This window comes from Rhineura floridana, chromosome 15, assembly GCF_030035675.1.
Source record: "Rhineura floridana isolate rRhiFlo1 chromosome 15, rRhiFlo1.hap2, whole genome shotgun sequence".
Lineage (NCBI taxonomy): Eukaryota > Metazoa > Chordata > Lepidosauria > Squamata > Rhineuridae > Rhineura > Rhineura floridana.
Genome location: NC_084494.1, coordinates 2,375,641 through 2,393,260, shown reverse-complemented (window position 1 = coordinate 2,393,260; position 17,620 = coordinate 2,375,641). Strand labels below are relative to the sequence as shown.

Below are 17,620 nucleotides of genomic sequence, written 5' to 3'. Positions count from 1 at the left end.
GACCCACAAAGCCTTTATGACAGGGCAGTGCTGCAACATACCACTCGTTTGGGCTTAGGAGCAAGTTATGCGCTACGCTGTGGTCTTGTGTGGCAAAGCCCTGACAGCTCCTTGTCTCTTGCAAAGCACCACCTGGAGGGATAATTTACATGGGAGAAGAGGTAGTCCTATTGTTCTCTGAGCAGCTGTGCAGCCCTTATCCAGACATGGGCACACAGGACGGGAGCCAGTGGCACAGATTCAGGCAGCACTGGGCCTGAGCTCCAACACCCAGGAACTGGGGCTTGAGACCAGACTCCAGAAACTGCAGCCCTCAAATTTGATTTCCACTCAGGGGCCAACATCCTAACCCCCCCCCCCACACACACCTTCACCCTTCGCAGAGCCCCCTCGCCAATGCAGACAATGTGCTTGGTGAGAAAGCAAAAGTGGTGACTGGCTGCTAGGCTGGAGGCCAGAAGATATGTCCCTTTCAAGGTCTGCACTTCTTGGCCAGGGAGCAGGTCTGGGAGGCATCATAGGGAGGCCCGGAAGGATAAAAGGGGCCATCGGAGACCCAGTTCTTGTCAGAATAATTCACCGGGTCCCTGGTCCTAAAAGACCTGCCTCTGACTACCCTCATTTTCTGGCATTCTGATCAGGTCTTGTCCTCTCGCTCTGATGCAGACCTGATGCATTTGCAGGCTCTGAGTCACCAGATCACGCCACCAGGGTCCTGGGCCCATCCACTGAGGAGCTGGCTTATGGATTTGTGCAGTTCCTGGAGAATCAACTCGCTGTGCCGGCCTGTGCTCCAGCAGAATCCAGGACAAAGACCTCTGGAAGGGGGAGTCAGTGGGACCCTTCCTCTTTGGCCCCAGTCTTGATCCCAACCTACCTGGAATGTTCCTCCTGCCACTGCTTTTCTTGACTATCCAATGTCCCCCACTCTCCTGACCTCCATGCCCTCAGACACTTTTCCTGCCCCATAAAAAACCTTCCTCTGTTGCATCATTACTACCCATTGCTCAGGGTAGATCTCGCAGATCCCCCAGGCAGGGCCCGGCACCAGACTGCAGTGGGCCCTTGGCAGCCACAACATGCTAATGCGGCAATATGGGAAGTGGCCCAGCCAGGGCTATTTTAAGCCCATGCTGGCAGGGGGAGGGGTGTTGTCCGCGAGCCATGCCAGCATTGTGTTGCGGAGTGCATGGTCCACGACCTGATGCTAGCACGGATCATGGTGCAGGAGCTACAGCTACCCATCCCCAGCAGCAGAGGCCCCTCTCAACCACAAGGGCCCTCAGCCAGTGCCCAACGTGGCCACCTTCTGGCTCCGGGTCTCTCCCATGGGTTCCTGGTTCCTGGGCCAGTTGAGAGCATGTTCCACCCCATCCAAAGTATAATACAGGGCTGCTTCTCCACTGAGTGGAGATAAAAAGGCACTCTGCACATGCTCAGATGCATTCCTTTTATTATTTATTTATTTATTTATTTATTTATTATTTCAACTTATATACCGCCCTTAGCAGAATAGCTCTCAGGGCGGTGAACAAACAAGATAAAATACAATATATCATAGTAAAAAATCACAAAAACATGTACAAACAAACAACAGAAAGCACAACAAAAACGAAATACAACACAAATTAAGAAGGATACATGTTAAAAGTAGAAAGATTAAGAAAATTAAAAGATTAAAATGCCTGGGAGCATAAAAAGGTCTTTACCTGGCGCCGGAAAGATGGAAGTGTAGGCGCCAGGCGTACCTCTTCGGGGAGGCTGTTCCACAACTCAGGGGCCACCACAGAAAAGGCCCTAGATCTAGTAACCACCCTCCGGGCTTCCCGATGAGCTGGTACCCGGAGGAGGGCCTTATATTCTGAACGAAGTGAACGGGTAGGTTCATAGCGAGAGAGGCGTTCCACAAGGTATTGAGGTCCCACGCCGTGTAAGGCTTTATAGGTCAAAACCAGCACCTTGAATCTCGCCCGGAAGCAAATAGGGAGCCAGTGCAGACGCGCCAGAATAGGTGTTATATGCGAAGACCGACTGGTCCTCGTCAATAGTCTGGCAGCCGCGTTCTGCACCAGCTGAAGCTTCCGAACTGTCTTCAAGGGCAGCCCTACGTACAGCGCATTACAGTAATCCAATCTTGAAGTTACCAGAGCATGAACAACGGAGGCGAGGTCGTCTCTGTCCAGATAGGGGCATAGTTGGGCTACCAGACGAAGATGGTAAAATGCATTCCGTGCCACCGAGGCCACTTGGGCCTCGAGAGACAAGGAAGAATCGAAAAGAACCCCCAAACTACGTACCTGTTCTTTCAGGGGGAGTGTAACCCCATCCAGAACAGGGTGAACATCCACCATTTGAGCAGGGAAGGCGTTCACCAGCAGTGTCTCGGTCTTGTCTGGATTGAGTCTCAGTTTATTAGCTCTCATCCAGTCCATTATCGCGGTCAGGCAACGGTTCAGCACATCAACAGACTCACCTGAAGAAGATGAAAAGGAGAAATAGAGCTGCGTGTCATCAGCATATTGATGGCAACGCACTCCAAAACTCCTGATGACCGCACCCAGCGGCTGCATGTAGATGTTGAAAAGCATGGGGGACAAGACCGACCCCTGAGGGACTCCACAATGGAGAGTCCATGGTGTCGAGTGATGTTCCCCAAGCACTACCTTCTGGTGACGGTCCGCGAAGTAGGAGCGGAACCACTGCCAAGCAGTGCCCCCGACACCCAACTCCGCGAGTCTCCCCAGAAGGATACCATGGTCAATGGTATCAAACGCCGCTGAGAGATCAAGGAGAATCAACAGAGTCACACTCCCCCTGTCCCTCTCCCGACAAAGGTCATCATACAGGGCGACCAAGGCTGTTTCGGTGCCAAAACCGGGCCTAAAACCGGATTGAAACAGATCTAGATAATCGGTTTCATCCAAGAGCGCCTGGAGCTGGCCGGCAACCACCCGTTCCAAAACCTTGCCCAAAAAAGGGACATTCGCCACCGGTCTATAGTTGTTCAAGTTATCTGGGTCCAAGGAGGGTTTCTTTAAAAGAGGTCTCACTACTGCCTCCTTGAGGCTACCAGGGACTACTCCCTCCCTCAAGGAGGCATTTACCACTTCCTTGGCCCAACCGGTGGTCCCAGCCCTGCTAGCTTTCACTAGCCAAGATGGGCAAGGATCCAGAACAGACGTGGTCGCCCGAACCGTTCCAAGCACCTTGTCCACTTCCTCGAGCTGCACCAACTGAAACTCATCCAATAACGAAGGACAAGGCCGTGCTCCGGACACTTCAATGGATTCATCTGTCGCAACATCGGAGTCAAGATCCCTGCGGATACGTGCGATCTTATCTTGATTATTACTGCTCTAGACCTAAGGCTTGGTTCAAATTAAGCCCTGATGTTGATCACATGGGGGAGACACAAAACCAAATGACTGTCGCTGTGACTGGCAAACTTAAATGCTTAGAAGCCTGCTAACAGATAGCCTGACCAAGGGTGGAACTATCTGTCTAAAGCACACACCTGCCATAACCAGCTGCGAGAGGTGGTAACAGATGGCAGAACACCAGGAAGCTCAGAAGGGGCAACCAGTTGCACAGCTTCCAAGCTCTGCAGGGCAGGTCTGGCCTCTCTTGTGCCAGGGACACAGAGGGCACGTTCTTTTGCCCATCATACATCAATTATTTGTAGTGGGTAGTTCTGGGTCTTAAATCTTTCTGGGCTGTCTCTGCTACTGCTGCTGGTCTGGAAGCCCTTCAAGGCTCCTCCCAAATGCCAGGTGCTATAGCAGTGAGGGGGAAGGCACTTTGCACATGGTGTGGAGCTCCACTCTTTACTATTTAGTTACATGTTACTTGATTTCTATACCACTGCATGTTTCAGAGATAAGCACAGCTATTCAAAAGCACTTCCTGCACTGAGTCCCAATTCATACTAAGCTCTCACTATATGTTTGTCTGTTTATTAAATTTATATCTTGCTCTTCCTCCCAAAGGACCCCAGGGGGGCAAACAACAAGAAATAAAACAATAAGCACGTCTTTAAAACTATCTTTAAAACATTTTAAAAAACAATTCCAGTACAGATACAGATGGGAAAGAAAAAGCTTGTTGGAAGAGGAAGGACTTCAATAGTCACGGAAAAGGGAACCAAGACGGTGCCTGACTAACATCTAAGGGGAGGGAATTCCCAAGGGTAGGTGCCATCACAGTGAAGGCCCAGTTCTGTCATCAGATGGAATGATCCTCCTGATAAGATGGTATCTGCACAAGGGCCTCTCCTGCAGAGTGCAGTGATCTGCTGGGCATATGAAGGGTGAGATGATCTTCCAGGTATCCTGGTTCCAAGCTGTACAGGGCTTTATACACCAAAACCAGCACCTTGAATTCAGCCAAGTTGACAGTTGACAGCCAGCACAATTCTTTCAGCAGCAGGGTATGTGTTGGTGATGTCCTGCTCCAGTGAGCAGTTCACTTCATACCAACTGTAGCTTCTTCACCAACTGCAAGGCCCCAGACACAATGCATTGCAGCAGTCCAGCCTGGAGGTTACCACCAGCACATGGATGACACTGGTCAAGCTATTCTGGTCCAGAAATGGCAGCAGCTGTCTTACCAACCAAAGCTGGTAAAAGGCACTCCTAGTCACTGAGGTCACCTGGGGCCTCTAGTGACAGAGATGGATCCAGAAGCACCCCCTGACTATCAGCCTGTTCTATCGGTGCAGGGGGAGTTCGGCCCCATCCGATGCAGGCAGGTGACCAATTATCTCAACTCAGAAACTACCCATTCACAGTGCTTCCATCTTGCCAGGACTCAGAGTCAGGTTTTTGGCCCTCATCCAGCCCACCAACAAGTCCAGGCACCAGTCCAGGGCTTGCATGGTCTCTCCTGATTCAGATGTTATAGAGAAACAGAGTTGGGTATTGTCAGTGCACTGATAATACCTTGCCCCAAATCTCTTATGAGCTCCAAATGGCTTCATATAGAAGCAAGGGTGATTTGCTCACTCAGAATGGCATTTTGCACAACCAAATCCAGAAAATCAAGCAAATATAAGTTATCTTGCATATATTTAGCAGCAAATAGTCTTGTCCTGGACAAAATAGTTTATACTTGATTTGCAAATACATAGATGGTACATTGAGAGAAAAAAGCTAGAAGTACAGAAAAGGACAACCAAAATTATTAGCAAAAACTATTTTTGAAGCACTCCAGTTCAGAAAAGAAAGGCAACTAAGGCGAGGGGAAAACATGACAAAAGTGTAGAAGATTATTCACTAATATGCAAAAAACCTTGCGGTTTAAGAATGTACCTATAGCCCACAGATATTTCTATCAAACTTTAAAAAGCAGGGAAATTGGGCAGCTATAGTGAATGCACCAGGGGAGCAGGAGACCTGACCTCCTCTCTGAGATATTGGACTGCCCTACAAATTGGTCAAAATGCAAACACAATTTGGGTTGGTCTTTCACAGTCCAATCCACTTCCTGTGTAGCTTGGAAGAATTCGGTAACATGTGCCTCTGAGCTTATGGTGAGTGGTGGTAACACTTGCCATCTCCAAAGATAGAGAATTATATTTGTGTATGTTTGTTGGTGTTCTTCTTACTTTGTTTCTTTCCTGTGTTACTAATGTTTCTACAGAGAATCTAAACCAGAAAATTTCCCCCCTCCTTATTCATCCTAGAAACCTGTGTCAAATTTATTTTTATTAATTTCAAAGCCTTTTTATTGGTCAGTGTCATATGATGGTGCAGACAGCCTTTTGTGTTTCAAATTGGAGGTTATGTTCTATTTCTATTTTGGGTGCATTAATAGTTTAATCTGAAACTGCAGTTTGATGTAAAATCAGACTGATCACAATACGTTGCTACTTCAGCAATGACTCTAGCTGTTGGAAAAAAGAGGATGCATGTTTTCAGCCTGCTATGTTTAAACCACTTTATTTAAGGCAAGGTGTTCATGATCAATTAAAAACATAGAGCACATCTAGAATTTTGCTAAAATATATTTTTACCTTCCACTGTCTCATCTTGTGCAAATTGAGATACTTCTGAGGTCTGCTGAAGACTATTTTGCAGAAGTCAGTGCCATTATTCCACAATTATGTTTGGAGTTTTTTTTAGTATACATTTTGCAAAGTGTTGCTGTACTTCACATATTCATAGAAACAAAAGCAAAAGAAAATGATTTCGTATAGGAAACTTCACTAAAATTGCAAAGTAAATCAGACATATTTAAAGTGACCATCTCAACTATATCAACTGTCTTAATAATGTTGCTTCCTCCCGGCTAAAACAAGATCAGCACAGGACATATCTTCTTTCTATTATTTGGGCTGATTACAGGTGTTGCCACCACTCACCATATTCTCAGAGGCACATTTTACCAAATTCTTCCAAGCTACACAGCAAGTGGATTGGACTGTGAAAGACCAACCCAAATTGTGTTTGCATTTTGACAACTTTGTAGGGCAGGACAATATCTCAGAGAGGAGTTCAGGTCTCCTGCTCCCCTGGTGCATTCACTATAGCTGCCCAATTTCCCTGCTTTTTAAAGTTTGATAGAAATATCTGTGGGCTATAGGTACATTCTTAAACCGCAAGGTTTTTTGCGTATTAGTGAATTTCCCTGCTTTTTAATCCGGGAGGTAAGAAATGGGATCCTGTGCAAGTTTGCTGAGAATGGATTGATCATTTGCATGCTTATTGAGTTCAATGGGATTTACACACACACACACGGCAATCATGCTTAGAATAGGTGAAACTGACCACAGGGGATGGGGAAGGGAGGAGGGAGGGGTGGAAAGGCACAGGGGAGGACCGGGATGGGAGCAGGCAGGAGGGGGAGAAGAAGGACAGATGTGGTCATTTGCATGTTTATTGAGTTCAGTGGGATTTACTCCCGTGCAATCATGCTTAGGATAGGTAAAACTGACCATGGGGAGGGAAGCCTGAAGTGGACAGGGGAGGAGGCAGAAGGAAGAGGGCAGGGGAGGAGAAAGGGAGAGGAAAGGGGAAGGAGGGAAAAGGCAGGTCTGATCATTTGTGTGATTATTGAGTTGAATTGGATATACTCCTATGCAATCATGATTGGGATAGGTAAAACTGACCAGGCTGGGCCTGCCAACCAAGAGGTCTTCTGTATCTTTCACAGTATCTAACAGCAGTTTGTCTGAACAGGCAGGCCAAAGTGGAAACCCCACCCAAGACTTTCTTAGGACTGAGGGTGTTAGGAGAAATGATGGGAATTCAACAGCAGATCAATTTTGTATGTTTTAATAATTCCACATGACTCCATATATACAAGTTATACATAAGTCTCTGGCCGCAGCCAGTGAATCAGAATCTTATAGGTCAGGGTCAGAGTTCTGACTGGTTATAACTTATAATGGCATTCATAATGCTTGGGGGGAAATGGACTGCCTTCAAGTCAATTCTGACTTATGTTGACCCTATGAATAGGGTTTTCATGGTAAGCGGTATTCAGAGGAGGTTTACCATTGCCTTCCTCTGAGGCTGAGAGGCAGTGACTGGCCCAAAGTCACCCAGTGAGCCTCATGGCTGGGTGGGGATTCGAACCCCGGTCTCCTGGGTCGTAGTCCAGCACCTTAACCACTACACCTTAACCAGCAGCTCTCTTATACATTATAGCTCAGTCTTATCTATTCAGCTTATATATTATGCACTAATACGCAAAAAACCTTGCGGTTTAAGAATGTACCTATAGCCCACAGATATTTCTACCAAACTTTAAAAAGCAGGGAAATTGGGCAGCTATAGTGAATGCACCAGGGGAGCAGGAGACTTGACCTCCTCTCTGAGATATTGTACTGCCCTACAAAGCTGTCAAAATGCAAACACAATTTGGGTTGGTCTTTCACAATCCAATCCACTTGCTGTGTAGCTTGGAAGAATTTGGTAAAATGTGCCTCATTTGCATGCTTATTGAGTTAAGTGGGATTTACACACACACACACAGAGAGAGAGAGAGAGAGAGAGAGAGAGGTGAAACTGACCACAGGGGATGAGGAAGGGAGGAGGGAGGGGTGGAAAGGCATAGGGGAGGACTGGGATGGGAGCAGGGAGGAGGGGGAGGGGAGAAGAAGGACAGATGTGGTCATTTGCATGTTTATTGGGTTCAGTGGGATTTACTCCTGTGCAATCATGCTTAGGATAGATAAAACTGACCAGGGGGGAGGGACGGAGGGATGGAGTGGGCAGGGAAGGTGGAAGAAGGAAGAGGGGAGGGGAGAAGAAAGGGAGAGGAAAGGGGAAGGAGGGAAAAGGTAGGTCTGATCATTTGTGTGATTATTGAGTTGAACTGGATATACTCCTATGCAATCATGATTGGGATAGGTAAAACTGACCAGGCTGGGCCTGGCAACCAAGATGTCTTCTCTATCTTTCAAAGTTGGGCAGGGGGAAGGGAGAATTCTACCTTGTGGTTTTTCCCATTACAATGTTGCAAGAGCACCTGCACTTGGCTGACTTTCTCTTCTCCTAAAGATACAGGATCAGTCTCAGGCCCTGAACCTGGCAACGCTACCTCCCACCCAAATTTAAAACAAAGCTGTCCCTGCCCACATCCACACCAGGCCTCTATTACACTTTGGACAATCATTATTTATTTATCTATTTATTTAGTGTATTTATATACCGCCCCATAGCCGAAGCTCTCTGGGTGGTTTACAATAACTAAAAACATTAAAAACAAATATATAAATTTAAAAACACATCTTTTAAAAACAATTTAAAAGTATCATGGCTTCGCTCAAAGCCATGGCTCAAAGCCAATCATGGCTTCTCTCAAAGAATCCTGGGTAGTGTAGTTAGTGAAAGGTGCTGAGAGTTGCTAGGAGACGCCCTGTTCCTCTCACAGACCTTCAATCAGAGTGGCTGACTGTTAAACCATTCTCTCAGGGGAATAGGAGTCTCCTCTCAGCACCCTTCACAAACTACACTTCCCAGGATTCTTTTTGCGGGAAGCCATGACTGTCTCAAGTGAAATCCAGTCTGGTGTGGGTGTGGCCCCCTCATTAGCCAAGCCCAGCAGCTGTGAGGCTTTTAGAACACTGACAGTTGGTCCTTACTGAGCATGCCCCGCGTTAAAATAGGCTTCCAGCCAAAATTTCTTAAATTAATTAAAAATCAACCAGGCATTTTTTTAACTTTTAAACTGCAGAAGATGAAGGTCAGAGTATGGGGCAAGGTCAGTATTAGGATTACAGGTACTCTGTGAACATGGCTGATTTTTAATGAATTTCAACAGATTATGAGAACTCTGGCAGAAAAAAGTCCAAAAGGGCTCTGAGTTTTTCTCTCTCTTTTTAGACTTTGAACTCTTGATTCTCTCTGACTGTTTTGTGTATCACCATGAAAATTGACAGGGTTGTTAAGCAAGCGGTTCTGAGTTCAGGACTATAAGTTTTGTAAGTTTTTGTTCTGAAATGAGCTTATGGGAAGCCTCAGAATGCCATGGGGGGTATTTTCCATTTAACATTGCGGAATGTGAAAAATCCATGCTGGCTATAGTATACAGCCAATCTTGTGATAAAAGAAAGTCCGTCATGCAGTGCATAGTTCAACTATGGAACTCACTCCCACAAGAGACAGTGATGGCCACCAACCTTGGATGGCTTTAAAAGAGGATTAGCCGAACTGTTGGAGGAAAAGGCTATCAGTGGCTATTAGCCATAATGGCTATGTTCTATCTTGACAGTTGAAGGCAATATGCACTTGACTGCCAGTTACTAGGAATCACAGCACTCAAGTTCTCCTTCTGGGCTTCCCAGAAGAGGCATGTGGTTGGCCACTGTGAGAACAAGATGGGCCACTGGCCTGAACCAGTTGCATGTCATGAGCCCTGTAGAGAACTCTTGGCAGGACTGGTCTGAGGAGGAGGTCGGGATCTAGGGGAGGGGGCCGGTGGTCTGGGTGCTGTGGGTGAGGGTGTCATGGAGGAGGCCAGTGATCTGCCTGCCAACAGCCCCTCCCCCGAGGTGTTGGCTGATGCAGACGAAGGGGTTGTCATTGCTCCCTTTGAACGCATGACTGCCAAGCCAGGCTCCTGCGGCTGGCCCACCCTCACCCCAGAAGGGAATGTCAGAGACGGAGCCACGGGAGGACGTGGCAAAGCCGTCCCACCTCTTCCACTATGGGTGTGCCTTCAGCTGCGCAGGCACAAATAAACGGAGTCCATTAATCAGCCCAGTACCCGTAGAAACGCCCGTTTGCTTGCCCAGTCCCGAGCTGAGAGAAAAGTCCTGTGAAAGTATTCATGCCCGCCCCATCCTTTATCAAGGGGATTCAGCGGCTGTGTCAAGTGTTGCGACAACGTCTTTGCTTGAGTAGCCATGCACTTTGCATTGACCTTGACGCTGTGTGATCTGCAATCTGATTTATGTTCCAACCGGGGGCTAACCTGTAGATTAAAGCCATTGGCAACAACCGAGCTGAGAGTCGAAAGGAGTCTGGATCTGTGTGGGGAGGACACTGCAGGTCTCTCTTACCTTCTGCTCCCTTTCTGTCCCCTGCTCTTGCCCACCCACCGCCCCCCTCTTCCTTCATATTGGCCCACATAGTTAGCTAGCTTAGCTTAGGCTCACAGTCAGACAGGCCGCCCCAGGATTTGAACCCAGACTGCCCTCATCCCCCACTCTAGCCACCACGCAACTATAGTATTCTCCTAAGGGAAACACACAGTGGGCCCACCTGCTTGAGGATGTGCACGGCCATTGTGTGGCTGCAGTCGAAGATGATCCGGAACTCCCGCCCACGCTTCATCTCCTTGAGCAAGGGCCGCGTGTCATCCGTGTCGAGGGGCAGCTGACGGATTTTCAAGCGGATGTTGTATCTGGATGGGGCCATGATCAGTTCTTGCAGCCGGATAAGGCCTTGGAGAGAACGAGGAGAACCACAAAATACCAGAAACAGTTTTACGTGGGATTCAGGCCTGCACAGCTACTCCTCTCCAGAAAGCAAAGTTAAGTGACACTTTAAAGAACCTGGTTGGGTGATAGTGAAGAAGGGCTGGTAGAAGCTCCGAAGGAGAAAGGTCTTCTTCTCCCAGTTATAGTGCTGCTGCTCTTAGCCAGACACCTGCTTCTTTCATAACAAGAAACTCTCTCTTTAAGGGATGTCTCTCCTCGACTCCCCACACCTTCACATTCTTCTGGAGATTAGCCACTTGAAGGCCCCAGGACCAAATCTGCTCTTGCCCACCCAGGAGTGTCATCTGCCCACCCATTGCCAAGCTGGAGGCAAGACCGCTGTGTGGGGATGGCTGCAGCAGGTGGTGTTGCCTGCCAGTCCACTCTGGGGACAATGGGCAAGGTTCTGGCCCACCATGGGTCAGCTTCCCCTCCCCAGAGAAAGGTTTTAGGAAACAGCTGATGAGGTGAGGCCACAAAACAGAAAAGGGACACAAGCTGAGGCCATTTCCCTCTGTCTGCTACCCCATGGAGTTGCCCCTGGCACTACGGCATGCTTCCTTGTGCTTCCACATGGCTGGCAGAGTCAACCCTTCCTGGTTGTTCCACCAGCTCAGCTGTTTGTCTGAAGGGTCACTCCGCAGTTTAAAATGCCCTTAGATAATCTTGAAATGCCTTAAGCGTGTAGTAGCATCCTCCAGATTAGGTGCCAACACCCCACACCTCACAGTCAACAACCTCTCTGTGCAAAGAACCACAGAACGCCCATCTTGCCAAGGTCAAGCGGAACTTGAAACATATGACAAATTGACTCATTATGGAAAAGCATTGACTGCTGCTTGCAATTATGATATTGCAATAGTCAGAAACTCTCTACCTATAAAATGCAAGACAAACCATCAAAATATTTTTAAACTCTGATCAGGGCTTAATGGGGTGGGGAGATTTAATTTCTACACACACATACACCATACGTTTTTGTCTGTAACAAGAGAAAGGGAGGATACACTTGTGATTAAGCAACATATAACATATGAAGCAGTCATTTTTAATTGCAAGGCTACCCCTTTTGTTTTGTTCCAGGAAATATATCTGCTCTATTCATGGAGGAAGTATTGCTCAGTGGCAATGCTCAATGCTTTGCACACCGAATTTATTTATCTGGAAAGACATATTTGAAAATAAATAATGGACACAAAAAGGGGAAATCCAGCCAAGGTCTCTAGTCCAATCCAAACACATCTGTCTAAAAGACCATAGGTAGTGGGACTGGACAACTCTTCTGCCCAAGACCCTGGGAAACCACGGTCAGAGCAGACAAAACTTCAGGGGAAAGGGGCACCTTCATATATTCAGCTGGGCAGGTTACACAGGACTGGCCTGTCACCTTTGCTATTTTTCCACAAGAGACACACTGGAGGAAGATGGGAGGGCACTCTTATCAGAAAGTGGTTATAAAGTGCGTGAAAGAAGAAAAACAGACAGTCCCATCAAGAAACAAGGAATTGCTTTGTGATGATCAAGACTTCACAACGAGGCCGAACTGTACAACCTTCTGTTTTGCTTTGCATCAGCCTTCCCAATGTTTTGGACTGTAGCATTGCCATGATGGCTGGGGCTGATGTGAGATGCAGTTCAAAACATCTGGAAGGCACCATGGCAAAGGCTGGCCTATATTACACAAGCATGTGAAGGCTTGGCTTTTTGGAGAAGCTTTTGATGGAACAATCTTTTTGCTGGCTTACCTGAGGGTTTTTGATGGCTGCTCTGGAATTTTGGAAACTGGTCATGCTTATACTTTGATGTTCTGAGTGGGTTTAATCTGGGGGTGGTTGTTTTCATGTTCTATGCCCTCTGATTCATTAGCTGCCCTTATTTTTAAAAAATAAGCAAACATTCAGGCCACACTGAAGGGACTTAGAAAATATCTATCTGAACACAACTGGATCCATTTCCCTGTGATTATGCTGATGTCTTCCAAGGTATGCCAACTCCTGCCTAACTCTTGGGCTTCCTGAGGGCTGCAGGGTGGCACAGAGGCTTTCATAACATGCCAAGGACCCTTTTAGTCCATCAGAGCCAATACAATAGAAGTTCTCACCATGAGCTCCCCCTAACCCCCCTTACCTGTGCTGTCATCATACACCACAGTCGCTGACCTCCACTTCAGATACTGAACAAGATCCAGGATGGCGTGGCTGAGAGAGGCATAGTCCGGGTAAAGGTTGACATAGAAGGTGTCTTTATTATCCAAAGGGTGATGCTTCCACCGCAGCTGTATGTGGGGGACTTCCAGTGCATTGCAAATGGACTGGACAGCATTGGTGCAGGAGCCTTGGGAGGGCCCAAATATTGCTACAACACCAAGTGCAAGCTGGTCACAGGCTGGAATGGAATGGGATCAAGATTGTCATTCATGCCCAGGCAGCATCATGAAAGCCACAGGCACAGTCAAATACATGACCTGATGGCCGCTTTGTATGATCAGTCAGCTTACAAGGCAAAGAGGACTCTGTAGCATTCAGCAGGAGACGGTCTCCCTATTTCACCCAACCAGCAACTTAACCCACCTGATGAGATCATTATTCATACCACTGTCACCCCTTCTCAGTAAGTTTTTGTTCTCAGTTCTCTGCGAGGCTTTGCACATTCAAAGCTATGGGGTGCACCATGTGGACTCATTATGCATGCAAGGGATACACACTTTGAATAACGGTGTACATTATGCATGCACAACTGGCCCCAGTTCCACATAGTGGGCAGGTGCACTGTACATACAGCTGTAGGCATGCCTGAATAGAGGGTTCCACTTGCCAGAGGAGGAGCTAGAGCTCCTTCTTGCATTCTTCTTCTTCTTCTTCAGCAGGGAGGCAGAAAATGGTATTGCTGCTACCAGCTCAGCAGAGGTCATGTGACAAAAGAGCCAGTAAAAGTTCTACCCTGCAAAGCTGCTAACTCCATCTTGGCTTCTCAGTCTGAGCTACTCATCATTCAGGCACAGACTGTGTTATTCATAGGCCTCCCATCCCTGCTTGCCAGCAGACCATGAATGCTAATGTCAAAGGACTTTTATTCCTCTCACTTGTCAAAGGGGTGAGCCACGGGGAGACACCTTTAGCTTGCTGTTTTTGTAATGTGCAAAGCAGCCCTTGTCACCCATATTTAATCAGCCATACCACAATGTGTGCTCTGGAATAACACTTGAGCCCAATGGGAAGACTGCATGCCTGCACCTCCCGCCCACCTAGCACGCTTTTATGAAGGGCTCACTCCCAGGGCAGATGAAGCCCTTAATTCAGCAGATTAGGAGAGTATTTTGCTTAATCATCCTTTTACCAGGCTACAATGCTTGCTTATGGCTGGCAGAAGAAGGAAGCCAGCATAATATACTTAACACCTGTGTTAAACAGAAAGCTTCACTGACAAGATGAAACATAACTGAGTCATTTGATGGGTTCTGGATTTATCAGCCAGCAAAATTTGTGGAATTTCCATCCTAAGTGAGCCCTTTCAGGCTTTTGCCAGAATCATGTGCCCCATGCACATGTTTCATCAGGATTCCCGATTGCATGAAAGCTTCCAAGCACATTCAAACATGCCCAGAAGTCCTCTCCCTTTGAGACCTTAGTGCTCAATGTGCAATGTTCTAAAAGGAGAATGTGCACATAGGGGCACTGAGGTTGGGGCTGGCATGTGCACCCTGCCCCGCTGCACACTCATGTGTTTACCTGACAAGGGCTATTATGAAGGGCAGGCAGAACTGAAGACTTGAACAACTCCACTGGTGTAATGCAGAGATCCAATTCAGTTCAGCACTCACTAATACTCCCCTCTCAGCTTTCCAGGGATGAGACATCCTGCACATGAACCCTTCAGTAAAGCTACACATGGTGCTCACATGCCAGTTCCAAGGTAACATGAGGAGGAGAGTCCATGGCAAGAAAGGTTGAAGAAGATTGTCTCCTGAGCAATGCTCAGTGCCATCTTGCCCCAGAAGGGCTGCCGTTACATTCAGCAGAGATCTAAACCAGAAGTCATTATTATGTTGCCACCAATGCTCTTGGACCCCACCACACCCAGAACCCAGATCCTCTCTCCTTCACTAGAAGATCACAGCTGTTCCTATGCAGTCAATTGCCCCACGACATCCATTGTGACATACACCTGAGTCTCCCTGAATGCAGGAGCAGACCCAAAAGAGGAATCCCCAGAGCCCTGTGCGTGCACTGGAGCCTCGTGGAGTTTTCAATTGAATCCAAAGAAAGTACTGCAATAGCAATTCATAATTTTCAGCTATGAAGTAGATGAGGCTCCATAAATCTTCAGACTAACATGTGCAAAATTAATTATAAGGCACTGAAACACACAAGACAAAGCTCCTTCTCATGACAAGAATTGAGGGCGAGTGCTCAGTGAGATCCAGTTTGCAAGTGGAGAAACACAAACCAGGTTGAAATCCTGACTGCACCCTTGCTTAACTGGAAAACCTTGATGAAGCTTCTACTCTCCAGCCTCACTTTTTCAGGCCTGTAAAGCAGGAGCACCAGTCGATGCGAAAGGTAAATTCAAAAATGTTATGACCCACAACAAAATAAAGCCTAGTTTACACCAATTTGTGGGGTTTTTTTACAAGGATGTGCCACCACAAGATAAATCCCTATCATTCTTCTTCAAGGTCACGTGTTCTTATCAACCTAACTATACATGGTGAAACAAAAATTAGGGGAAAACTCAGAAAAAAAAGAGTAACCATGGAAATATTTCAGGGATTTCTAAGCTGAAGATGAAATTTCTCTGTTTAAAGTGTGAGTAATGTAGCCAGGCGAATGAGCCAACTAAAGAAATAAAGTGTGTGTGTGTGGGGGGGGCAGGCGCACACACTGACAGACCACCAGATATATGTACCCGTGTGGTGGTTGGGAGAGGAGTGGGCTTGAGAATTGTTTTTTTTCTCCAGACGTAACATCTGGGGCACTTCATACAGATTTTATTTTTGTCATGACCTGTAATTTCAATATTACTGCAAATTTCTCTGTACTGATCTTAAAGTCAAGAAGTGAAGTGAAGTTAAAGTGAAGAAACTGAAAATGTTTTGCTATCATTTTGAATTTGGGTGAGGAAACTTATTGCATTCAGGTGTTGGTATAGCCAACCAAAGCCTTGCGGGGGGGGGGAGTTTTCAACAGTGATATAATAAGTAATGCACAAGCCCTGAGTAGCAGAAGATTAATTAATCGTGAAGGAAAGGTTGTGAGTTTTTTTAAAACACACATACAAGTTAATTCTTATTTACTTGTCACATTCCATTAGGCTCACCTCTAAATGGAGCCACATAAGTTTTTTTAAAAAAAAACTTTAATTAGGGTAGGGTTAGTGAGTAGAAGACACACGGCATCTAGTTGCCTGGACAGAGAGTAACAAGCAAGGCTTCATATGCTCAATATCCAAGTGAGAGTGATTTCAACTTCCTCTCCACAGTTCGCTGGACTTCTTGGCCTCAAGTCAGATCCCTGCAGGGATTTGATTCAGCAATAATGCAGAACTAATGCCAAGAAATGTGACATCTTGGTGAAAAGCGGTCAGAGAAGTGACCACTGGCAGAGTTCCCCTTGCTATTCAACTGTTAGGGTGACTGGAGCCCTTGCAGGGGCCAGACCCTGGCAACCAACTGCCCCCTTGGCCTCTACCCAAATGTCTCCTGCCTGCCCATTTCCCTCCTGAACGGACCAAATCCCCCTCCCATCTCTACCAGGATTCCCATCTACCCACCAGGTTTCCATCATCTATTCTGCTTCCTCAGGTGACGACGACTTTGCTTTAGCCACTCTGACTCTTAACCAGCCTTCTCTGCACTCATGGTCGTCCCCCAGTAGCATACGACCTTTGCTGCCCTTAACATCTAGAAGGATCCCCCCACGACGCCTTTGTCCCCAGCTCTTCCTTTCCTCAGCTCCTCCCCCATGCACTCTTTTTCACAAGGCCCAAGCTCCAGTTCTTCTTGCTTATTCAACTCTCCAGCCCCAGAGTTGTTCTACCTCCTGGGACTTCTCCCAGCTCAGCTTTCCAGTTCTCTGCCTGCCTCAAGATAGCCCTTGGACCTTCAAGAGTTGTTAACTCCAGCCAACACCAAGAAGTGGAACCAAAACAAACTTTGTTGCTTCACTCTCTGAGCAGCTGGAATATTCACAAACGTCCCATAACATCACCCCAGCTCAGCCGATCCGTGCTTGCCATAAGTGCAATACTATTAAAATAGCAAACAGCTTTGTTTGAAACTTTCTGATGCAGCTGAGTTGTCTAGCTCCAGTTGTCCTTAAACTGCAATGGTTTATAGGAAATAAACAGATTAGCACTCAAGAAGAATCAGAGTCAGAGTCAAGACAATTTGTAGCTCAACACAGCAATTCTTCACCAGCATGGAACTTCTTTAGGCATTCACTTTCTACTTAAACTGTTGTAGATGGCAACTAGAACAAGACCTTCAGGGACAAGATGCCCACCGATGTACCAACACAATGGGCTCCGGATGACGTGAGGCAAAGGTCTTACTAAGTCTGTAGGTGGAGCATGTATCAGCTGCAGTAATAAAGGACCTTCTGCTGTCACTGTACTTCAAGAAATGATGGTCCCAAGGGTGGCATTTATGTGTATTCTGTGACATTGCTCCATCACTCTCCTAAGAGGCCGACTGACAAT

The 17,620-nt window shown here is 46.9% G+C and overlaps 1 protein-coding gene across 7 annotated transcripts in view; it reads right to left on the bottom strand.

Annotated features, from left to right (window-relative positions):
* Window positions 1–17,620, bottom strand: part of GRIK3 (glutamate ionotropic receptor kainate type subunit 3) — a 339,684-nt gene that overhangs the window by 116,580 nt on the left and 205,484 nt on the right. For all 7 annotated transcript variants that reach the window (XM_061597982.1, XM_061597980.1, XM_061597984.1 and 4 more), the window contains exons 3-4: window positions 13,052–13,309; window positions 10,707–10,888 (exon numbers count right to left, since the gene is read on the bottom strand). In XM_061597982.1, coding sequence (XP_061453966.1) covers window positions 10,707–10,888; window positions 13,052–13,309 — 440 coding nt within the window. The remainder of the gene's footprint in view (window positions 1–10,706; window positions 10,889–13,051; window positions 13,310–17,620) is intronic.